We start from the raw sequence: 26453 nt of genomic DNA on the forward strand, positions 1-26453 counted from the left end.
AATGCAGTGCTACCAAGTCAACTCAATAAAGACGCGCGGGCTTCATGTCAAACGCTGCTGAACTGCAAAAGAATTCTTTTTCTGCTACAGCCAGTAAAGAAAAACATACAGTATACAAATCTGACTGGCACCCTCTTCTGCAGCAGTTTCTTCAGATTGCTTTTGCACACTCTCTGGCCTTATTGTTGTCTGCAAATGTGCCCAATGTGCCTGGATACGGTACGCTGGCGTTAAGCCTGTGAGGTCAACAGCCCCTGACCCTCGTCTGCGTATTAACTTCCTTGTAAAGGATGGGGTGCCTCTCATCAGGTCTTAGACCTCAGTGAAGACTGGTTACACTGTGGTCTCGTACTCCATCACTTCCTTGGGCGCACTGATACTTCTGTACTGCAATCGGGGCGTAACAGGAGAAGTGGATTCCAGTGCGAGGATAGTCTTGCGGAGCCTCCTGTCAATGAAATGGGCATCCCAGGCTGGGTACCGCTTTCTGGGCAAGTCTATCCTAATGACTGGCCCTTCTGTCCGGGGGGTGCGAGGAACTGGAGTAGGAGGCACACAAGGCCTCACTTGAAAAACGGGCAGACAGCTTTCTCTGTCTCCTGGTACCAGTTCCCTGTCCACACCCATAGTCCTCTGCAGGGGCCTGGGGGGGCTTGTGACAACATCAGGGGGTGCTGCACAAGGTTCTGGCCCTTCCTCTTCCACGCAGCCCCATTGCGACCCAAATATCGGTCCATTCGGGTGCAGGAGGCAGTAGTAGATGAACATAAAGAACATTCCAAGAGCGAAGCTGCAGACCACCACACAAACTATGATTAAGGCGCAGAAGTCTGTGGTCTGCGGACCCCGGTAGAGATACCAGAGCACCGTCAAGGCAGCGTTTTCAGAGAGGGTGATGAAGTAGTAGATGGACATACGGTAGCGGCTCCGCCCTTCCTTCACATTGAACCAGCAGAAGATGTAGATGATTCCCACCACCATGTTGTAGATGATCTCCTCCCATTTGGACATGCAGAAGTCTGTCTCACCCTGGATAATCCAGAAGGTCATGATGCACCAGTGGGTGACGATGAAGATGCCAAAGTAGAGCTGGAACACAGAGGCAAAGAGAGCGAAAGCGATGGTTCGGGCCCCGATGGTGAAAAGGTGCCACAGCATCTGAATGATGACGGCCTTATAGGACATGGCCATCTTGTCCTCACGGGAATCGCGGAGGACCTTCTGGTAGGAGGCAATCATCCATGCCAGCGAGACCAGAGAGGCCGAGGCTGACAGGCCTACATCAGGGAAGAAAAAAAAGTGTGAACTCCCCTGGGACTGCTGTTTCACATTCATACGACTATCATCTAGGTAGCTTAAATGCACTTCAGCTCGAAATGATACATTGGATAGAAAAATTGTTTTGTTTACTAGTTATTGTCAGCAAATACATGTGATTCCTGTGATTCCTTAGTCCTGGGTCAAAACATCAGTCTTTGTTTTAAGGTGTAAGCAGTACACACTACATTTTTAATACAAAAGGTTAATGTTAACAGCATATGCAATATTCCTGATTTAAAAAGACTTTTTGGCGCCGATACTGATATTATTCCCTTCAGCGGGACGAGCTTACTTGCAGTATTTAGCAGAATTAAAAACTGTTCATTACAAATGACTTTTCATTACAATTCTAAAAAGTATTTGTATTTCAGACACATCCTGCTGTGGATTTGGAGAAACATTTAATCATCATTTTATTTTTTCCTACAGAAAAAATACTGCAAAATAGTAAACATTTAATAGGAAAACTAGACTATTTCTCTTTTACATAATGTGATCTCTGTTGTTCTTCTTTGTTTGGAGGGACATTAATATCAAGAAAACTGTCCATTACAAATATATTTTATTGGACACAGTGATCAGGGCTAGGTTCACACTGTGCTTGAGACAACCCCATGGTGAGCTACAGTGACTGCTAGGCTCCATAATAGTTAAATATTCAAGAGGTTTTGAGGCTTAACATCTGTCCCTTTTACACAAAAATATTATCCTTTTAAAATCTACAGTGTTTTAAGTTGGTACTCTTTAGTGTCTTTATGCCTGAAGTAAATGCGATGGAAATACTGTATATTGTATTTTCCCAACTTCAGATGATGGCATGATGAACTTTAATCATTTTTGATTATTTCTGCTCAAATCTTGAATTATCTGAAACATTAAAAAATATCATTTATAATGCATGCATTTATATGTCAAAATACAGTATATTCTGCTACGTGCATGCAATATTTTATAATGTATATAGCGTGCAGGAATATTGTCTACACTAAGACAATGCACAATTAGCAAAACCCACACTGTAAGAGACCATTTATGGACATCTGAAGTTTTAAGCTCATGACTGTTCTTTCTGCACAGCAAACAGACAGATCTCACTAGTTTTACATTTGCGGCTAATGATGAGAGGGCTGGAGAGAGCTGAAAGCAGATGTCTTGAGGTCACATTTACAGCTGGTGCAGACATTGCAACAGAATGGCAGGTGGGGTTTTAGGTTTGGTTCCTCCATGGTTTCTAGATAACGGCCCAGTAGTAAAGAAGAAGCAGAGTAGACAATTGAGTCCACCTGAGTGCACAAGCATTTCAGTCCAGCAGAGGTCACCCAGGATTCTGTTTCCCATCTGCCTGATGTGATCATACCTGGCCCCCTTGTGATGGCTACCCAATACCCCTGCAGCATGGTGCAATATGTAAGTCAGCAGAACTTCATAAAAATGTTCAACATGAAAAAGCCAACATGCGGATCTGATAAAATAGCAACAGCACAGCGATACTGGAACTAGTGGCACTATTTCTCTGTTAAGGTTAAAGCGAGGAGCTCACTTAGTATACTAAGACCAATGGCACTATTTGTAAGAATAGGGGCGTTAACCCCCATGTCCTGGATAAATTCTGTTTTGGGCTTACACAACTTGTTGGTATAAATGATGCTGACACATCATTTACATCTTCTAGGCAAATTGAGGAAGCAATTAAATAGACAAAAAATGTTAGGATACATATTTGAAAGTGTAGAATGTAAATCAAGGGATGCTATGCAAAATTTTAGTAGGGGCAAGTGAGCTGTCATTTAGAATATTGTGTGCAATTTTGGACATTGTGTTATGGAAAAGATACTCCTGCTCAGCAAGCAGTCTAAGGAAGATCAACCAGACACATTCTGTGGTTTAAGATGTCCTACACTGACAGGCTGAAGGAAATGCATTTTTGAAATGAGCTCAAGAAATTTAATCTTGAAGAGAGAGGATTATGAGGGGTCCTAATACAAGTATTCAAAATCCTCAAAGGCACTGACAAAGTCAACTCAGCTGATTGTTTTCAAACACAAAGAAGAGGACATAAAAGGAAAGGGTGAGGGAATGCATTTAAGACAGAAAACAGGATTCCTTTCTTTGCACAAAGGTTTGTGGGAGTATGGAACAAGTCATCCAGCCATGTCATAGAATTTGGTACTTTGGCTTCTCTAAATAAATGGTTGGATGAAAGTTACAGTATGTAACCTAGCATCCCTAAAAGTTTCACCTTAATTTAATTGGAGAAGAAATTTCTCACCTCTCTACTTGATATACTGTGCAGTGGGGCTGCCAGCACACTGGTAGTGGATGAACCAGATTCAACATTTAAAGTATTTTTGGGATGAAAAGCACTACTGAAACACATTCAACCTATACTGTTACAACAATGATTATTTTTTTACTGCTAATACTCCTGTCTCCTTCTGTTATTAGCGTTAGTAATAATTTAAAATGAATAACACAAAGTTATTTAGTACCCTTCTACAAGGAAGTTTTAGTACATTTGATTTATTAAATTAAAAAAAATAATTAGGATCATTGATATATTAAGATGTATAATATGTTTCTTGTTGAGTTGAATGCATTTGTTACAGGACTATAAATATTACAAATTCAATAGAAAATATTTTCAGTGGGATCAAACATTAATCAAACTGCACTAACTGCACATAGACAAAAGCTAAATAAATTATTTGTGAATGCCACAGACTTAAACCAGACTGAAGTGCTAGATGTAAACTGTTGTCACTGCCTTGCTCCACTCTACAAGTCACATCAGAGATAGCTCTGCTTACAGGAGTGATGTACCTCACACAGGCAACACTGCATGGCAAGCTGTAGAGATCACTGTTGCATGACATGCTGAGGACATCATAGCTAATGACAGGGCTTAGGACATAACTTTCAAGTGAAGCCAATTCTTTTAACTAGTTGAGTGAATAGGGACTTAACATTGGTAAACAGTGACACTTTCAAGATTAATGCCGTGAAATCACACATTGTTACTAAGCATTTAGTGTTTGCCAACATTGTCTGTGAGAAGCCTTTTTTGTTTTCCAAAGCTGTTAAATTACTCTGCAGTAATTTCTGATCCAAACCTGATTGAGCTTGGTATCCCTAGCAAAAAAGAGCTAGGCAAAAAACTCTTCTTTCTAAAATTGACTGGTCAAACTGCTGAGTGTTTTACTGAATTTAAAGTCATCATAAATATTTTATCCAGTTCCTTTCTCCCATCCATTTGGAGGAAAGCCAGATTAAGGAACATCTTAATTAGCTGCCTGGCTGAAAGCATTAGTCAATACTTCAAACTCTTTGGCTACAGTTTCGACCGAAGTGTGTTCAAGCCACCGGGACAGTACGCATGACAATCTTAATTGAATCTAACATCAGAGGGAACAGATCACACTAGCATAAAAAAATACAGGAAATACAATCACCCACTAGGTTTAATCTGCAGCACAATTACTTTCTTACCTGCATTTAATGTTCAAACTCAGGATTTAACTGGTGGATAGAAGTGGGAGTTTGAAGAGGGAAGAGAAGGGTGATTTTTTAAAAATCTCTTACAGTAAAAGGAGAAATCTGGCATGCCATGCAGTCTGCTTACGTCTAGAAAAAAGTGGAGGTGTAACGTGCATGCATATTGACTTTTTCATGAATGAACCACTGGGAGGACGTACAAAAACAATCCAGCCAATTTTTTTTAATTTCAAAATGGATAATGTTCCTGGAATGGAGTGAAAAAAGTCTAGATGGATGAGACAAGAATTTAGTTGTCAGCACTTTCAGATGTGAATAGGAAACTGAAATAAAAAATAAAGAGAAACCGAAAAATACATCTTAAGGAGTCTCTGTTCTTTCAGCTACTCCTAAGGTCCTACACTGACCCATTAAGATCGAAGTAAGCTGTACACGAGTCTTCTAATGCATTGCAAAATATGAGTACAGAAATACAATTTTAAAAATCAGACATTCAGCCCTTACTAACCACAGAATTTAACTAGCATGTTGAAGTGGTACAGTTTATTCTAGAAGTGAATGTTCTGACCTCCAGTAACACTCACTTTTGCCCACTACTTTGTTCCATTTTTTGTATGTGGTTGCTTGGCGGTTCCTGTTTACTGGTGTGTGTTTAATAGTAATATCGATTTTATTTTTAACCCAATCTGAGCAATTTTCACCCCTTGTAGAAGACCATGACTTCAAAGAGAAGTCTATGAGCTCTATAGTTTGATAGCCTTGAGGGAAATTCAGCCTAAAAGCTGGAAAGTACTGAGTTAGCAATTGTCTAGGCTGCGGTCTTGTCACTTAAGGAAGATGCTTGTGGCAATGGTCAGTGTGTCAATCAAGACAAGCCCTGGGAATGGCAGTGTCTGCAGAAAATTACCGGCAAATCGAATCTGTGGATATGTGTAATTTGACAACCCGCAGATATTTGCAGGGGCCTAAATCAAAGAAAACTGCGAGAGAAACATTCCTCTCTGTGAGACGAGCTATTGAACAATGTCTCTGAAACAGGTCTTTAGGTACCTGAAAGCTGTACTATAAATGGGCTCTGGGTTTTATCTAACAGTTTTTTAGCTTTTTTACAAACTCGATCTAAATGTTTTTCTCCCAGAATTCATTGCACCCCTTCCTGCATCCCAAGATCACCCTTACAGCAGCTCCTTGACTCATTCCACCTCGTGAGTCTCTTGGTCCTGCAGCACAGAGGGGTTAAAGCTAAAATATGCTTCTCAAAGTATTCAGATGCTGAGACTCTTAATACTAGAGGTAGTTTGAAGCTGAATAATCCAAAATTTTCGGTTTGAAGTGCATTCTTTTAAGATGGTATCCCATAGCTTAGTGGTGATGTGGTTTGGGTTAGCAAGACAACTGCACAGCTACTGAAACAGAACTGACATCTTTTCCTTTCAGGAGAAATGGAGGTTAGATATGAGAATACAAACGGAGATGTGCACAAAGGCCATTCTAAACTCCCTGTCAGGTGTTCTTTATTGCATGTCTGTTCTGAAAGGGGAAAGGTTGGTTGAACCCAAGACTAGGGTTTCACGATACACAAACTGCAGAGCTCAAAGGGATAGGTAGAGGGAGCTGTCTGAACACTGGAGAGGGTAGAGAGAGTGGGCAGTGTGGCACTTCTTTTCATAAGTAAATGGGATCGACTTTGAAGCCATGACTTACCCCCTTCTGAACCTTATTTCCCTTTATTTAATATTCAGAACCTGTTACATGGTATCCCTGCCTGGGACCTGTTACATAATTAATACCCTAAGAATTAGTCTGTTGCTTTCAGAACAGAACATCCACCAACTCTTCAGACTATCTAAAAATGTGAATTACCAGAGCTTCTAAGTGTGGTGATTTCTTGTTGAGAGTTTCAATATTCTTTGCTTTTAAAGCCGAGGTTTGCCATCAATAAAGGTAGAATACATTTTGTACGCAGAGCCACAGCTTCCAAACCATGCATCTCTGCTTAGAAATGGGCAGCAGGGTTACAGGCATCAGTGTCTACCCTAATGAAGACTGACTGTGCATTTTTTTTTAGTTTAGGAGACCATTTCAGATTCTGAGCAGAGAAGGGGAGTAATATTTCATGAACTCATTATAGAGATGAAATGTGCTTTCATGGTATACAAAGGTTTCTGCCAGACCATCCTGATGGGTTCAGCTTTGTTTACAATTACAGCTGGGGTGAGCGGATTGCAGAAAGAAAGCGGATATACACCATTCAGCCTAAAAAAGGCGATAATTGCTAAACAAGACAAAAAATAAAATGACACAGAAAAGAACATCCTGTCAAAGCACTTGTCGATTCAATGCAGCTCCCTAAAATACTGTTAAGGTTAATGGGTTCTTAGCTGACATTTTAGATCATAACATAAAGCTTCCATGACTCTCAAGAAGCAGTAACATTGAAAGGATTTTTTCTTTCAATGGCACAGGCTTAAGACATGACAGGAAGCAATGTTCCACCTTAGCTGAACTGTCAGCTTGCATGTGGCTAGACTGATGTTACTTCTGTTGAAGTCAACAATGACTTAAATGCAGAAGATAATACATACAGTATATGCTATGATGGATGGCAGAACTGATTATAAGTGACATGCAATGAATTTAGACTTATAAAGTATCTAGGCACATAATTAAATTGTAAAGCGCCCAAAAAAAAAACAGGCAATAAAAACACATGGGCACAATCGTCGGCATTGCTGCCTCACAGTGATGCGGCCCTGGGTTCAGTTCTGGACCTGGAGTGTTATTTGCATGGAGTTTGTACTGTATGTAAGACATACTGGGAGATTAGCTGGCTTCCGGGAAAATATACATATACTGTACCATTACGTCTTTGCAATTCTTTTTATTCTTCACCCTCTTCTTGGCTTTTGGCAAGGAATCTCAGAGCAGAAAGCATTTGTCTCTGACTGTTTTTTTTTTGGTGTTAAAATGCCCATTACTAGTAAAACTCCTGTGTCCAGCTTACAGATGGTCAGTAGATCTTATCCTACTGCTGGAACACCAGCTGTGAGCCAAACTCCTCCACTCCAGGCCCATGTGTGCAGCAGCTCTACACACTGCAACAGGCTGCCTCTCCCATACTAGGGTTAAAAAGCAGTGCAGTGTGGAGTGTTCTTGGATAAAACAAGCTTTGTTAACACATTTGAGTATTGCAACTTGTTGTATAAAGTGCCATTGGCAACCACTAAACTGCAGTGTTTAGCCAGTTTTGAAAATCTCAAAAGGTATGTTTTGCAAACCATCCTCTCTGAAATGATACCATTCTCTGAAGATAAAGGAATTAAGTAAAGTAAACACTGTCGGGTGAACCTGTCTGAAAGCTCTATTTCTGCAATCCAGCTCTGTTTTTGGTTGATAGATGTATCCTTCCCAATTACTCATGCTGTATGCAAAATATGGAAATAGGGCATTTTATACAGTACGGTATACATTACCTGTCAGCATTGATTATTGTTGAATTGTCTGGATCTTAGAGACAATTGCCTTTGCATGAAATGGATAAGAGCACACACTGTTTACAGATGAGAGTATTAACTGGGTTGTAGGTGGTCAGATTGCTCCTGGACAGGGAGCAGTTTAAACATTTTGGTTTTTAAAATGGCCTTACTCCAGCTTTGTATCCACCAAACCAAGCCTGTCTTTCCTCTTCCACTATAGAGGAACATTTAACATCTTTTTAAACGGTGTCTAATTGCACAAATTCAGTGTGCTTATTAATTCTAATCAATATCTTTCATTTTCAGATTCAAGTTAAAACACGATTCTGAATGAAATTCAGCTTTTCCTATAGGATGATGCTGTATTGCAGAGTTGGTCTTTTCTTACCTTGCCCTAGCATTGCTTTTCTCTCAGTGATGAACAATGATAAATATCTTTGTGCAATCAGAGTACACATGGAGGAAAAAGGAACACAGCCATGTCAATACTTGATTTATTATTCTGCTTACACGGCACTGAATATTAAATAAAGGAGGGACATTTTTAGCCAAATTTCCTTTCTTTTGGTTTGCAAAGCAAATCTGCACCAAATCTTGTTGCATTTATTCAACAAAGCAAATGTTTGGTTTAACAACATTATTTTAGCTTCAAGTGTCTGATTTATGACTTCTTTTTATTTTGGAAGAAAAGTAGTTACTGCCCTTGTTCCATTTCTATTCATACTATAGAAGTGAGCAACATTGGTTAACAACTGGAAACACATTTGGCAGTGAATAACATGAATTAATCGATGACTCTTTTTTTAATCTGAAAACTGTAGCCAGAAGCTTAAATGCAGAGTCACACATTGCATGGAGAGGATGAAATGTATAAGAGAGAGGTTTCAGATGGAAGGACAAGACGGTTAAAAATGCTAAATTATGCTGTCTTACCATCCTAGTATTTTCCAATAATAGAGACCAATTACTTGCCTTCCCCATTATTTCCTTGTAGATATATCTATTGCAGCTCTATAATAATTAAAGTAACTTTGCATTGTAATTATAGAGCCGTTAATTTACTGTTAGCAGGAAAATTGCTATTTACTTGGCTCAATCTATCTAGCAAATAATGCTTCTGTTGTCAAATACTGGTCCATTAAGACCTTAGGAAAGTCCCTGCACTAATATTATCCTTAGAAATTAAAACTACCAGTACTGAACAACCTAATTTCAGCAATTTTAATCTTGGGCAGTTATTCTTTGAAGGTGTTCAAAAGATGCTTCAGTGCACTAATGCAAAATATAAACATAGTGCTGAATATTTTAGGGACTATATTTAGATTGTTAAAATTTATCATGTCTGGCCTCGCACCTTGTACCAGCAGTGACCCTCTAGGAATAAAGCAGTCACTAAAAAAAATAAGTGGAAGGATAATCTGAATGATTAAAAAACAAACCAACTGCATTGTAGCTATTGCCGACATACTAAGAAAACTCCCTCCACTCTATATAGAAAGTAGGATTAAGGATTGTGTATTAAGCAGCTGTTTTAGAAGAAATGTAAGGTACCTTTACTGAGCACTGAAAGAGGTTTCGGCATTAGATTGACATTGGTATTAGCAGGTCTCAAAACAAGCAAACCTCCAGTAGTTGTTACTTTGAAAAGTCCAGATTTAATGAGGGCTCTAAAGCAGTTGAACCAGTCAATTTTATTGTGTGGATCCCAAGGGATATTATGGGCCTGGTTAGATGGCTAAAACTGGGATTCCCCACAGAAGCATGAAAGCAGCACACAACTAGTCCTCTGCTTGAGGTGGCCAGGATGGACAATTGCTAACTCACAGTGCCAGTGTGACCGTCGCGGTTCCGCGCGGGCTCGTGCCGATTCGTCCCGCAACACCTGGACGCAAACCCAGGTCTCCAGCATAACGCAACAGGGAACCAGCCGAGTGAGCTAAAGGAGACCTCCCCCAGCCCAGGCGGCTGAGTAGGCCATGAAGTCACCAGGCCGAACTAGCTCCGGTACACCAGCAAGCTCGAGAACAGTCAATAGACAACACAGACCAGTGAAAACTTGCACAATCCACCTTATGGTGATTTAAGAAAGGGGCTTAAGAATGTAAGAACATAAGTTTACAAATGACAAGGAGGCCAGCTGGCCCACATAGCAGAGAGTCCAACTGAAAAAAAGTTTGTGACTCTGAACGGGTGGAGAATGGATTTTGAAACATTTATCAAACAAAACACAAACTCAAATGCAGAGCTAATTACAGTCAACCATAATCAAATGGATAGAAAAGCTAACCAACCTTATACCTGGTGCATAAGGTGTTGACAACAGTTACCCTGGTGCACAGCAATGCAGAACCATATGTTAAATACTATTATCTTGACATATTCTGGAGTATCTATTAGATTAGATTTTATTCCCACTGCTTTCTTTTAATAATATAAGTTCTTTCTTGTATACATTTTTAACTTCACGGCTTCTCGTTTCTTGCTTCAAGGATGGCTTGAGCTGAGCCTTTTGGAATTGTCGAGTGTTTTCATTATTAATCACCCATCCCCATGACTCTTCTGCTTTCTGGCAATGGCCCCTGTGCCAGCATGGGGAGCATAAGGACCTGCAGACACACCCACCTGTCAGAGGTTTCACATTTTGACATGCTGGAGGCTCCACCGTGCCTTACAGCAAAGTGAGTGCTCATCTTGATGAAGCTGCAAGTCTGCAATTTGTCAACAAGTCGGCTAACAGCCAGGAGGACCGGGCAGACTAATGCTCATCCCACCCTCGCAGTTCTCTGTGAATGGTGTATAGTGACACTGGTTCGAATCAATCATATCTCTGCCAGAGAGCTCTGCCTGCACTCAGAGTTTTCACTCTCTGAGATACCCCTCTCCTGAGAAGGGTGTTAAATGCACGGATGAAGAAACTCTCCCTGCTCTTACCCTGCAAGGGCTGGATCTCGTTGCCCTGAATCATGATGCTGAGCTGGAGAACCAGCTGGGGGGCGCTCTTCAGGAATGTCTCCAGCAGGCGCAGCATGTTGATGTCCGCGCTCTCGAACATCATCCGCCAGTAGAAGTGCTGCTGCTCATGCTGGCCACGCCAGCGGCTCAGGACTCCGAGGTACAGGGAGTGCAGATACCTAGAAAAGAAGGCATGCACTGTATTAGCCTTCCCCATAAACTCAACAGACATGAAAATGTAGATGCATTTCTCTTCCTTCATAAACTGTACAAAGTAGGTGTAACATAGCTCAGAACTGCAGATACCTCAATATACAATAAAGATAATTTTCAGCTATTTTTTTTCAGTTGCTACTTGACCATTAATCATTTCCTGAAGGAAGCCAGTGAACAATGTGGCTGGGCAGCTTGGTCCATATTCTCACATCCCTGAGAGTAAAGAAGTGCCCCTGTTCTCAATTCCGAATGCTCTTATTAGGCATGTACTGTCTGTGTAATTACACAATCAGTAATGGTCAGAGGGGAGAGAGGCATACACGCAAGTATTGAAGTAGGGAGCATATATTCCTTCCTCATGTGAGCCAGGGATGAGTGCATAGGGGACAGTTTAAATATAAGCTGTATGTCTTTGGGAAGTGTGATGAACCTGGAGCTGCTAACAAAAGCTCATGCAAACTAAGGCAGAACACACATATTCCACACAGACAGGTGCCTTTTGCTGGAATTGAGATCCTGGATCCATGAGGCAGCAATTCAAACTACCATGTCATCATGCCTCTAATTATACTTATCTTCCAAATCCTTTTAATGCCTGTGCCTTGATTGAATGCTTTCCCACAACGCAATTAAAGCCACCAGTAACTCCCTATCCTGCAGTCAGCAAGAATGACTTAACTCTGTCACGTTAACCAGCTTTAAAGTTTTCACGGATTTACATTAACTATAGCAACAGTATAATTCTTGGAAAATGAGGTCTTCATGAAAATTTCTACCAGCAGTGTTTGTCAAGCATGTCAAACAATGTTGCTATAGCAACAAAGAAGTTTGAGTCGCACGGGCAGCAGCAGAGTAATGACTGAGTAACAGATGAAGCCTTTGTTCTGTGCTTTGAATTGAATGATGCTGCTGTGTTGTGACCACACATTATCCAGGAGCACAATTAAAGAGCTGGTAAAGAGCAGGGAAGATTTTTCAGACATTCAGTGGAGCACCAGTGTCGGTTTTGCTTAAGCAAAAGGGTTTTGAGCCATTTCGGGTTACAGAATAATTCATACGAGGCACCTCACAACATAACTGTGAAAAACGAGAGCTGCATAGAGCCAATGCAAAACGGGAGGAAAAGATCCTGAAAAGAACTGTGCACAAAACTTCACCTATTCAACAGCTCTTGAGAGCTCCTGTAAGGAAACAAGTTTGTTCTTCACATGCTGCTTTGTGGGCAAACAATGATTCATTCTGCCTTAAAGAGCACACAGATTTTTTAACACTTTTCCAGCTTCAGGATGATTCTATTATTCGAAAGGCAGCAGTTGTTTTGCTAAGCATGAGGGGCACGTCGACACACTGGCAGCAGTGCAGACAGATCTCTAACAAAAACACATGCCAGGCGGTCTCTGTGACCACTGCAGAGCCCACTTCTAGGGACATTGCACACTCTAGACTCTAACTACTGTTTAACCATTCCCAGCTTATACTGTAAGTGCCACCTCAGCTCTCACACAGCTCATAAAGTCTAATGACTCCACTATCCACAGATGGCTATACTCACAACCACACGCTCTGGCTAATAAAATGCATGGACATTCTCTTGACTATGACTGAAGAAACATCAGCTGGAAATGGGACTGCATGCCCAGCTGAGGCTCCCTGTGAGAGCCCTGCTGTGTCATGATCCTTATGGTTTCACAAATTCACTGCCAGATTATTTATCCACCAAGGGATGGAAGTAGGAAAATAAAAGCTCACAGTCAGTCAATCAAACAGAGACTGAAAGCAAGCAAGGCTTAGAAGACTCACATTCTCAGACACAAATTTCAGAATTACAAAGAAGTGTGAAATGTCATGAAACACAGAACATGCTATAAGAGTATTTGCTCTCCTTCCTTGCTGGTGACGGACAGCACACTACATTTGTTTGGAGCTGCGTGCTTCTTGGTGGGTGGGAAAATGCAGAGGAAGTGCTGGCTGCTCTGCTGGGGCAAGACATCATCCTTTTCATGGGCCGAACACCTGTAGTCTCTGGCATCGGTCAACATGGGTCAATCGCTTTTGCTAGCTGAGCCGGTTTGGAGCCCCCCATCAGAAATTCAACGTGCAAGTCAACATCCTGTAGTTGTGACTTTCTTATTCGCAACATGCATGAATGTTGACTGAATGTGGTCAGGACATTAAATAATCATTCTGCACCACTATGGACGTGATAGAAACTTGAAGTATCTTTCATGCATATGTTAAGTGTCTCAGCAATTCCAAACCTTCTCTGTACTGAACCAATACTTAGCTTCCTTAAGAAAATCAGACGTTTTGTGAGTGGGAGCAGACCCTCTGATATATTGTGCCTGTCAGGTTGCTTGTACCTCACTGATCTGATGATCGCACCTCACTCTTTGTTGAAAGATTCCAAAGAATCAGCCTAATAACTGAACCTAGAAGTTAAATACAGATTTAAAACAGACAGGTGTTAAAAACAGAAAACATAAATGGGTTTCTACTTCCTTCAGGCACTCGGGGACCAGAGACAAGCTTGAGGGACTGAATCCAGGTTCAAGCATTCCTGTATATAGGTACATCTAATGACACATTCATCAGTGCAGGGGTGGACAATTAATAATTCATCTTTAACATTTAGTTCAACTGTAATAGTAACTTCCTGTTAGGGCCTACTGGGAGTATAAATCATTCCTGGCTGATGAATGCAGTCTGACTACTATATGCTTTCTGTCTTCTGATTAGTTTTATCACTGCCTTCAAGAGTGTCTTGCAATGACAGCCTACGGCACAAGTAATAACTGAGCCATTCACATACTTGTCATTTATTCTTTGGAGTAATTAGCACTTACTATCCCCAGAGGTGCCAGTTGTGAAGGACTGCGTCTGCTTCCTTCACTATCAAAGTGTTCCTTAGTTGCTCGTACTAAGAGATCCTCACATGACAGGGAGAATCAAAGCCCAGAGAGGCAAATCTATATCACCGTTTTTGAAAATCAATGTGCTCCTTGTCATAGCAAATGGCATAATTTATAGCTTACTGCCACCTGTGGGTAATATCATTCACCGAATAATCAAAAATAAGCTCTAAAACTGTCTCAACATTCGAGTGTACCAGCTGAGTGTAAGATGGTGATACAGTCCTGTGCTAAAATAATTAAAGCACAATTGGGTCAATTATTTTTTTCTCACTTTCAAAATAGTAAAATAATTAAATCAAATATCTCTTTCTGTTACGAATCTCTTACACCAGTCTGAGACCAGCCCACATGCACAAATATTCTCAGCTGAAGGTATTTGACCATCGTGCTGGAGAAACCTGTAAGTGCTACAAACCATTGGAATGAATTAGATTGGTTCTGACATGGTAGTGGACGCGATTATACTCCTCCTTGTCACAGCAGTTGGATGACCATGCTCTAGGTTTGACAATTTTATGGTTCAGACACCTTTTATTAGGTGAAAATCGTATTTCTATCTTCCTCTTCTTTTCGTACATGGAAGTTCTTAAGATCATATACCGTACCAGGAATGGATTAAACTCAGGATCACAGCGCTTGTTAAATTGCTAGTGATATGACTTGGCAAAGGTACTGAACATGTAGCTTGAACAATTATTCAGCAAGTCTGGTCTCACAGAATGTAACTTCGTTCTGAATTTCTTGTGAGCACAATTTCCAGTGACATACTGTGTAATCTTCTAAAGTCTAAGTGCTTTTGTAGCCTCAGCATAGTTTTCTTCACAACCTCCTCTGGTTTCTAAAAAAACACATCCAATGCAACATCCACCATCAAATATTATATTATAACAAGTACAGGTTGAAACTCCCTTCCAGAATCTTTTAACAGCTGTCAAAACAACCCTTTCAAACCAATCTTATTATATTTCATGTTGCCTTGAAATCTCATGAAAAACCATGGAGCCCCATCACTGTGAAGCACTATGCACTTAGAAATACTCTAAATGAATCCATCAGTTCTACAGTCTTTATTATTATCTTGATTTTAATTGTCAGAAAGTATACAATGTATCATCATGATTTGGGATCAGCAGATTGAGGATGAGAACTGAAGGTCACTCATAAGCTGAACACGTACTATTCAACACAAAATTCACAGTTTCATACAGTAGTTTGACTTATCTGCACAATAGCTGTTTTCTGAAAATAGGCTTTGTAGGGCTGAAGACCCCTTTACCCACTGAAGTAGTTGAATAATGTAGCTCCAGTAGATTTGATGTAGTGCATCAGAGTTGTGCAGTGGGTTGAGAAGTACCTCTTGTCATATAACTACAGGGATGGCTGAGGCACAGATTAAGGCATTTCATCCAAGAACGGTTTATTAGGACAAGCACACTTCAGTTTCTCAGGCTTATGTACAGGGATTCCAGCCTTCTGACTTCTGTTGCCAGACCCACAAAGCTAACCCCTGGAGGATCACCTTCTGCATAAGGTCAATCAGCTGTTGAAACCACAGAGACCATATTGGCAGGACTTTTATGGCAGCCCATGCTACCATATTTGTAAGATAAAAAACAATCTTGAAACACACCATGCCATATGTGCATAGTGTCTGCCTCTTTGCGGTCAGTGCTAATATGAATGCATGCCTGAACAATCAAAAATGACAAGATGAACAGCCACAAGCTCCCCCTCTGCGCAGCCCTGTCATATGACATCACACAACCTGCAATTACTTTCTCAACTACAGGCATGGTGTAAAAATAAATAGCAGGAACAATGCAGAAGTATTTTGCATTGAAGATTAGGTCAATCCTTATTAATAACATGTCATCAATGTTCTAGGGATTCGAATGTTCCAGAGCAAAAAGATTTGCATTTGGTTATCAGTGATGACAGCTGAAAACACAGCTGGTGTAGATCTATACAAGGACTGTGGCTGGATCACTTGTTCAGGCTGTTAAAAGACTGTTACATTCCTATATCTTTTTGGGTATTTATTTTGTAAAGTTGATACCCTGGGAATTCAGCCATTCAGTTTCATGGTTCACGTTTTACAACAGCTTGTAACAGCTTGTTTTTTTTCTAAAAGAAATATTAAAGTGCCTCTATTGGGATAATTTCTCACTAGAGAACTGAAAGATATTCCTGGCATTTCTTTAAGAAAGGTATCAGTCTGCAAGAAATCACAGCACAAAGACACACAGGTGCCAGGACCTTACCTCTGAGATCTGGGTACACAACTCACATTGCCCTTTGCCCTACAAACACTGCATTACTCAAGCCTTCTGACATATTATAGGTTATGTGCCTGAACTTTGTGAACTTTGGAAACTATCATACTCCTTACTTTAAAGGGTACAGCTATTGCACACTTTATGGATTAGCCTGGATCATCAGATGTCACCATTTTCCTGAGTCACAATCATCAATCTTTCCTGTTTGACTGGAACATCTTAACTGATGATGTCTACTTTGAAGAAAATACTTTCCAAACACAGAAAGGCAGAGTGAGGGGGTGGTGGTGGTTGACGTTTAGGGAGTAGGGAACATTAGTCAAGGGTTCTTTTGGAAACACAAGAGACATGACCACCCTGACTCAAATCTTGCTCAAGACTGAAATCAATTCAAAATATCAAATCAATTCAAATCAATTCCCTGTGTCCTTGAAGTCTGTATCCCAAATTGGTAAATGGGTGAGACAACTGTCAGTCTTAACAAGCACACTAAAAAATTAACAGGGGTGCACTAAGAAGTCCAGAAACAAGACATAATATATATGAAAAGGCTACAGTCTTATGGTCTGCTTGAGGAAACTGGTTACAGTGCATTCAGCGATGTTAAATGCAGAGCACTTTCAAGACAAAGTTAAATCCAGCTGCAATTTCTGCTCTGGCCTATGCAGATCAGTGAAAATGTGGTAGAATCCATTTTGCTCTGTGTTCTACTCCTTTTATCATGCCAATAAAGATATACTTTATAAGGATGTGAGAAACATAGTCAACACAAAGCGACTTATAAATAGTCAACATGCTGTTTTCATCACGGCTGATCAAAGGAAAATCTGTGCACTGCAGTTTCCCTGCATCCCACAACAGTGTGTTTTTGTGTATGAATACTGGGCCATAACTTTTAAATCAGATGAGTTTTAATTATGCATTGTAATTATATCTAAAACCATCAAAGAATTTGGGGGAGAGGAAAGTATCACTGTGTGAGGTGATGAAACTTTCTGTAAGATCAATGTTTGCCATGATCTGAAAGAAAGCATCTTTTACTGAAGTACCTTTTACTTACTTTTTAACTATCATTACTACTGTCAATGCATTTAGTTTACCCTATTATTTCAAAACATAATTTTCAAGAACTTTTTTCAAGCAGACCTTGAGATAATGCATTAATTAATTTCATTTAGGTTAATTGTGTACACTGTAACATTTTATACTGAACACTACATTATACATATGCAATGTACAGTATATACACATTCTTTATATACACTGTAACATAACAACGTAAGATTACAACATCATAATATTTTTATTATATTACATTATATCATAACAATAATACACAACTTTCAATGCAGATGGGAACTGATTGGGATCATTGGTCTCATGATCACCAGCTGTTCCAAAGGCTGTACCTGAGATGGACAGACAGGCCACAGACAATACGGACAGCAAAGCACAGTAATGGCTGAGCTAGAAAAGATATTTCTAACAAGAGGCAAGAAACAGAGCATAGCAAGGAACCAGAGACAGATGGAGAGAGAACAAAGCAGTTTCCTAAAAAAGAAAAAAAAAAGAAATCAGGAAAAAAGAACCCCCTCTTCGTTGTAATAATAAAGCAATACTTTCTTAAAAGAGAGATTCTGCTACCTGAGGGCTCTTCCTTCATGCTATTATTGAATAAGAGTATAAGTACTATATCACAGGAACTGACTGTTATGACAAGATAAAGCTACCATCTATTAAAGTGAAACGTAGCTTTAAAGAAGAATATTAGGGAAATATTTCAACACTGTGAAAAATGTAATGAAAGATTGGGGTTCACAAGATAAAAATATTTGGAAATAAAAAGCACGACTGTGGCGTCAGCTTTTTTGGAAAGTGAAATAGTACTGAGTCCTTCAACCCCACTGATCCCACTGGTAATGTATTTTTTGGAATGGCCTTCTGAGTGGTTGTAGCAATCACTCAGTGAATGCAGTTTTCCATAATTACAACTTGTCCTTATTTATGTCACTTGCTGAATTAGTGAAAAATGTCCTGTAACAAACTCTTGTATGGGATGATTTGAGGCCTGAATTATTGTAGTGCACTGAATTTGAATGAGAAAGGCTAAAGTAGATTCATTCCGAAGCTTTAGATTCTTACTGCAGTGAAGAGGGGATTTATACTATTCAATCACTGTTGCATAGTCTATAGGAAGGGCCAGAAAATACAACTAACTCCCATAACATCCCTTCATGAACATCAGGTTTAAAATTTTGATCCAGGCCATGGAACTACAGGAGGTACAGTAAGTAAAGAAAAGAGAAAAAAGTCGAGTTTGAGAAATCGATAACATTAATACAAAAGAGTGTGTGCAAAACAAGGAAGTTTTTTGTCTCTTTAAAAGTCATATTTAAAAAAAGAAAAAACATGCTGCCTTATGAAAATTCACAGCCCACCTACTGAGTTGAACTATATTAAGAGTTTTCCCTGAAGGGATTAATTTACATGGTAAAGCATTGCCTTACATCACTTTATAAGATTTAGGTTCTTTGGTGACATGTATAGTCCAATAGTCCAGAGAGCACTTTAATAGACTAAATCATTCCAACAGAGTCATCTGCTTCTAGTAAACCAACAAAGCTTTGTACTTCACATTACTTTGAAGCAATCAAGTAAGGAGGTTTATCATATAAAACATCAAAGACAATAAATTGGATATGTAATAACAAATAAAACTGGAATGTTTAAGTTAAACTATGTTAAACACGTACAAAACTTTGATTAAAAAGACTAGCAATTACTGGGAATTGGTCTATGACTTCAGCTGCAAAACCAATGAAGGAATATAGGAGAAGCTTGTACCACTTACAGAACATTTAATAAAAACATCCACAATTTACTAATGAGGAGATCAGAGGAAGGAAGGATCTAGCAGATGCAATGCAGGCTAAACACCATGCCGAGTTACGTCTAAGTACTGAAGCTTTAAACCCTGCCTACTGAAGCTTTAAAGGAAGACAAAAAATCCCTCAGGATTTGATGGAGGATGTGACAAGTGAATGCTTTTAAAAAATAAAGAACATGTTTAAGTGCGTGTTAAAACAACTCATGCTTCTCAGGACCATGTTGTGATGACTTTAGTTAATGTGGATTGTTTTCCTGTTTTTAAAGCATTAAAATGAGGGATATGTGGTTCCTGGTCTCATCACATAATGGCAATCTCTTGAATAGAATGAATTTCAGACTAGCCAGACTGAAGAGCACCACAATTATTAGACTAGGACAGGAATTAACAGTCTGTTTAATGCATACTGAGTAAGTGCACTGAAGAAAAAAACAAACCGAAAAATGATCAAGCCTCTGACATTTCTAATTAATATAAATAGCACTACTACTTTTAAACTGAAGGATGAAAATGTAAATCAATGTTTTCAGTCACTGGAACACCAAATTCAAACTGTGACTTCTATAGAGGAATTCTTTACTTGAAACACCATACTGTACCTCAACATGCAGCATTTTTGTTTTTTTTAAAGCAAAAACAACCTTCTTTCACTATTAATTCTAACAATCACCATGTGAGATTTTTTTATTTTAAAATCTGGCACATACTATATGATTAGAGCAATAGCAGTATTCCAAGCATGGCTTCTTTAAGCATTAGAGAAGATTTTTTCATGTCTAAGACGTCAAAACTGACACATGTGTCTGCTCTAGTCAAAATCACAGGTGTACTACAGCCAGAGTCAACTGACATACTTCAAAGCACCAAGATGACTGACGTGACCTTATTCTGGTATTATAAAATGATATTATTAGAAGAAAGCTATGAATTTTGATTACTATGAGTGATTTCATGAACCGGTGGCAGTAGATAAACAGCTTTACTTTCCCTTTTAGAGTAGTTTGCAAGACTTTTATTACAACTTCATGCAATCCCATATTCATATCTATATCTGTATACACTACTTGGGAGTTTAATGTCCTTAGAATGACTAGAAAGTTGGGTCTTAAAAAGACATCAAAATGGAACCATTGTGTTACTGAAGAGCTCTTTGGTAACAGTTTGAGGAACTTTTCTTCAAAGTAAATAAAAAAAAACATTTTGTTCAAATCCTGTTCACCCAAGTACATATGGGCAATAAAAAGGGCATAATTGATTATTTGTCTTTAATAATTAAGTGATTGAACATAATTTCACACTGCTAGGTTTTCATGAATTGACTAGCTTTGATGTAAGTCAGTAGTTAAGTTCTGTTAGACAGGCTGGAGAGAAATCATTGGTAACAAGGATCTACAGTATGCAGCATTCCTCTTACACAAAAGACTGATGGTGCACAGAACATGTGCACAGCAGACATTTTCATTCAGTTTATAGTAAAGAAACCATACTGGTACACACTCACCATAAAGCCTTTGAGTTCTAAAGAACTGAATATCAGAGAACCTACTTCTTTGTTCATGATGTGGCATGGTAAAATTACAGTATATATACATATCATTTTTGGGGTTTGAAAGACCAGTTTGATCTCCCAAACAAACTAGACTAAAAGGACAAATACCACAGTAAAATTCGCAGTGCCAGTATGTTCAGAGAAAATATTCCAAACAGTGCATATGAAAAAACAAACATACTTATAGGCCCAGGATGCCTCATAGCTAATTATCCAATTTAATTTCTGGTCCAAATAAAAGTTTACTAACACTGCCCTGATCAAAGAACATCTTTATGAAGATGAAGGACAGTGAGAGGAAGATGACACTTGTTCTGGAACTTCTGGAAGGAGTTTGTCCTTTATGGGTTTTTGTGTTTACTGGCTCTCATTGTTTCGGGTGATTGGAGGCCAATAGAGATTTCGTTTTAATTCACAGACTGTGATGAAACTCAAAGCTTTGCGAAAGTAAGGGGTTGGGCATGAGAGAATTAAGGGGAGTGGCCTTTTCGGTTTACTTAACAAGGAGGTTGCAGAAAAATACTGGAAATAATCCACTATTATATCTGTGCCATTGAATATCAAAAGCAGTGAAAAATTAGAGATCTTCAGAGATACACACTAAGTTTGAACATCTGAAATACAAGCTGTTTCAGCCATTATATCCCTGAAATCAATCCCTATACCACCTACTGTATAGTACATTGACTCACTGTGACAATATAGGTTTTATGCACCTAAAGGGCTTTTCTTTATGCTCAGTGCTAGTAGGTATTTAACACTACACTTCCAAGCACTTGTTTTGAATTAACTATGACCTAGGTTTTGGCAGGACCGGTAGCCTAAAGTAATACATCATATCACTGTTGCATCACTATTTCAGAACCTGGGGGGCTTTGACTGCATGCTGACTTCAGAGTCAGATTTCAGTGCATTTCCAGCTTTTTAATTTTACCAGAGCTAGTTTCCAAATGTTTGTTGCCCAGTATCTTTTCATGTGTGATAGATTTATTTGTGGTCCACAACTAATCAGTTTCAGTACTTACTGACAAAAAAAAAAATTCTTCGAGGAGTGCTGGGTTATTTATAACTAGGCTTATTTATGTAAATTGTAACAGCATGCATTCAATCACAAAAACTCTCAAAATTCCCAATGGGGACCGGTGCCTGCACTGAAGTTACTGAAATTCCAGGCAAAAAAGGACTGTTCTCACCCTCCCAAGTCCATTCACTCTTTCAAACACTCACCCAGGTTGTATTTGACAGCAGAGTCATGCAAACCTGATGAGTGCATGATAGATTTGTTGGAATCTAACCATCCTCCTTTGTGCTTTTTCATCTTTACCTTATATGACATGAATTTGCCTTGAGAACTGTTGCTAAGTGACTTCAAAAAGCCCTTGCAAATCTACACCAGTGCCAACTTTTGTCTGAAGTCCTGGAAATCAACACAAATATACAGAAGCTCTGTCCATTCATTTAAAAGGAGGAAAGTAAGGACCACAGGTCGAAAACTACTGATTCTGGGCAGACATGCAGGCCAGGGTGTATAATGGTTATACTATATACAAGAAGTCACTATAGATATGCTGCACACAGCTTGGTCACAAAATAGTCTGTCATTCTGCCTGATGTCTCTGCTTTTTCGAGTTTCATGTTTTTCTGTTTAATTTTTTTATTTTGTAGGAGTTCTTCGTAGCAAGCAGCTTTGCTGAGGGCTCATGCTGCTCATGTGTAATTACATATTGGAGCCCGCATGAGTGCCATCCTCCGGGCAGTCCTGCAGAATTTACAAACTGTTTTCTCATTCCTTGAATCCTAATCAAGGCCCTTAAGTGACAATCAGGAGCCCAGACACTTGATGATAGCGCGATAATCTCCACAGCCTGCATTGACAGGAGCAGATATTAAAGAAACGTTGATTAATGGAATGTCATTTACCCTCAATTATTTCATTATCTGAAGATAGCACGGGAAAAGCTTTTATTCAAATCACCCCCCCCCCCCCATCCCCCACTACGTGTTTAAGCTATTTAAAGTTTATAACTTTCAAGGTTGGCTGTGTGGCATTGTGCACAAGAACCCCCTCAGAAAATTGTTCCGTGCTCTTAAATTTTAAAGAGAAAGGCAAACTGTGCAGAATTTGAAGGAAACCTGCCACACTGCAACATCCCCTTGCCATCCAATTGCTATTTGTGCATTTTTCTGACAGTATTCAATGCCTCATTACACATGCATACCAGCCTATAGCAGGAACAAAGGAGACATCACCCCCTTGTCAAATATAAATGTCACTTGTTATTGTCTTCAGACTCTGCTGACACAAAAGACGTATCTTCACAGAAGTTATGCAGAGAGCCGTGTGCACACCCAGGTGGGGAAAAGAGAGCTCAAAATGTTTGTAGCCTACAATAATTACACCAATAAGGCACCATAACGGATGTCCTCTGTCACAAAGGATCAGGTTGGATTTTTGAAGTAAAAATGTCAGTATTAACTGGAGGCAGAATCGATACACATGTGGTCAGTTAAACAACGTCCATTCCTGTTTCTGCAACACTAACCCCTGGTTGCCTTTTTTTTCTCAGATCTTGCAATTGAACCAAATTGCTTCCTTAATACAACCCCCATCTTGCAGTAATTAGCACAGTGTATTGCACTTTGGAGTTCAATTACCAGAGCAGCAGGCAGGACTGAACCTGTGCTCCTTTTTTCACTGCTTCTCTCCTGTTTCCATGACTGCTCAACTGCTGCTCTCTGGTACACCCCTCTTGGTGGCCTTCAAAAGAGCAGTCTGCTTACTCATGTCCAAGGAATCCAGGCATTTGCTGGCATTCTTTAACCTTCGGTACACTAGCAAAAGAATATATCTACCAGGCTGCGAGCAAGCAAAGCTGTTCATCATTGTTTGTGTGTGACATTCACTTGGATACATGCTGGAATTTCATATGTCTCATTGTTTTGCAATGTACTGTAATTTCATTTAATGCCCTTGCTGCAGAGGTCACTTGAATAAGTCTCTCATTAGCTCGTTAGTTCTGGAATAGGCATGAACTGAGGCACATTCGGCAGATAGTGGCAAAGGGTAAGATTCTGTTTTCAAATGTCTATCTTCTTTTAAGAAGACGATCCATGTCTATTTTGTTGCCTTAACTAGACCACTGTAAATAAAATGTATTTAAGGGGAAGAGCATTTGTTAACAGGTAATACTGTACATAAATACTGAAAGATTGTTTCAGAAGGCCTTCTCTATTGGTTTCTCATAACTAAACTTGTATTATGTCAGTGTCGCAGTGCACATTCAGTGTGAGCTTGTTGTGGTGATGTAACCTTCCAGAGCTTGAAAGGTATTGTAAACCCATTGAAGGCATTGAAGTTTGATAAATGAATTGTTTTAATTATTTAAATGAACTGTGCTTCTTTTTCTCTTTACCTTTCATCACCATCACTGGAATCAATGTTGTTTTCAGCTACAAATGTTTAGAAGGAATCAGATGGATTCACAAATTGTGCAGCAGAGCTAAATCTAGAGCTTTAAAAGTCACTGCAGCAAACTGCGTAGAAAATCTTGTCAGATAATTGTGGGTTCTAGATTCTGCAATGAAAAAATACACTGGAGAAACATGTGAATTCCAGTAAATAAGGAAAATGCCTCCTTTTTGTGGAGTACTGATTTCATGAAAACCCTTAAGCTTATAATTTTTTTTGGAGAAATAAATGTTACTCAAAGACATGCTGTCTCACGTTATCCCCTACGCTGCATATTGGAAAATTTTTTAAGAATATGTATTTTAATATCTATTACCAGTGCTATTTTAAAACACATACAACTGTTTTTTTTTGCCTTTAAAGAAATGATTATAGCTGGTAATGTACTGTAATTAGAATATTATTCAGTCTGAATAATTTTTAGAATGAAAAATAAATGTATTTTCACATCTTCCTGAAGACATGAAATACTGATTGATAACTTACAGTATTTGTTTGGAGTTTATGAGTGTGAGAAGGGGGGGGGGTAAAATGGCCTGTTGGCGAAGCAGACAGACGGGATCCTGTTCGGACAGGCGGTCATCTTTCAGGCTGCCTCACTTTACCATAGCAACCGGAGAAGTAAATATACTGTATAGCAACCTGCAAACAGTTTTTCACAACTGGTGCGAGTCTGCTGTGGTCCATTACAGTGACAAACCAGGTGACAGTAACAGTAATGCAAATCAGAATATTCCCTTCCACCAACTAAAAACAGAAACTGGAATCCCATTAACAGAAGATATAAAGGTGTACGTGCTGACAAGTAACATTTATTCCTCCACTCGTGTATTCGCTTTGCAGGTTTTCATACGTTCCGTTTCTCATCCGATACGGTGACACAGACCGTTGGTTTAGAAATCGGTGCTGAAATGAAAGTGTCAGAAAGAGAAATAATCCCGCTTTGCGATTTGAAAAAAAAAATCGTGTTTTAAAATCAACTTCTAAGTGATTTAAAAAAAAAGGAACGTCTTTGTGTCCGTGTATCGTTATGCACGGGAAAAGATCAACGATGACAAAGTCAATTACAGACGAAAAATATTTGTCAAGAGTTTTTCAGGTACTGTATGTACAGAAGATACCGAACTGTATTATTCTTTAAATAAGTTTACACTTCGTAAGAGTTTTGGGTAAAAGAATTCTGAGACAAATACAAGTCAAGGTGTGGAGGCTGTGAACCGTGAAGGCTAAATATCTTCCTGAAATTCAGCCCTTATTTGCTCCGTTTGCATTATGTAATTTTCCAGTTAAACACTTGGAATATATTATGGACCCGAAGGAGCTCATTTAAAAGCACACATAAAACCCCAGGGACTCCAGAGCAATGTTCAGCATTGTTTCAAACAGTTTACTTTGCCCACTTTTAATAGTTTGTTCAATTGGGCTTGAATTTTAAGTAAATTAAGTTTATATTTTTGATTTCACAGCCAAGTGCAAACACTTTCAATTAGAAAGGTTGCCCATATGGAACAGCAAGATGTGCCTAAAATGTAAAAACGACTTTTCACTGTAGGTTTCCTTTCGAAATGCCTGTCACGAACAAGTGCCAGTACAGGCAAGTGACGAAGGCAGCTTTGGGCTCAATGCATAACCTATGGAGATAAAAATAAATCACTGTTATTGTGGGTTAATTTCCTTATATCTCCTTTAAATAATGCCAGCAAGCACACAAACACCAGTGTGAATTGGGATGCATGATGATGTGAGGTTCTTGGACAGGGATGTTTTCTCTCTTTGGACTGCAGCAAAGAATCCCAGTCCTATTTTAGGTCTACTGTAGCCAAGAGAAAACACTTTTTTGAAAGCCCTCTGTGTTAACATGACAGTTGGTGCAGCAACAATACAGTACCACCACCTCTTTAACT

At 39.3% G+C, this 26453-nt stretch overlaps 1 protein-coding gene across 7 annotated transcripts in view; it reads right to left on the reverse strand.

Moving 5' to 3' along the window:
• Window positions 1–333: 333 nt before the first annotated feature.
• Window positions 334–26453, reverse strand: part of xkr7b (XK, Kell blood group complex subunit-related family, member 7b) — a 78570-nt gene continuing 52450 nt past the window's right edge. For all 7 annotated transcript variants that reach the window (XM_088937500.1, XM_088937498.1, XM_088937503.1 and 4 more), the window contains 2 exons: window positions 11220–11419; window positions 334–1277 (listed from right to left, as the gene is read on the reverse strand). In XM_088937500.1, the coding sequence (XP_088793626.1) occupies window positions 334–1277; window positions 11220–11419 (1144 nt within the window). The remainder of the gene's footprint in view (window positions 1278–11219; window positions 11420–26453) is intronic.

This window comes from Atractosteus spatula, chromosome 19, assembly GCF_055471065.1.
Source record: "Atractosteus spatula isolate fAtrSpa1 chromosome 19, fAtrSpa1.hap1, whole genome shotgun sequence".
Taxonomy (NCBI): Eukaryota; Metazoa; Chordata; class Actinopteri; order Semionotiformes; family Lepisosteidae; genus Atractosteus; species Atractosteus spatula.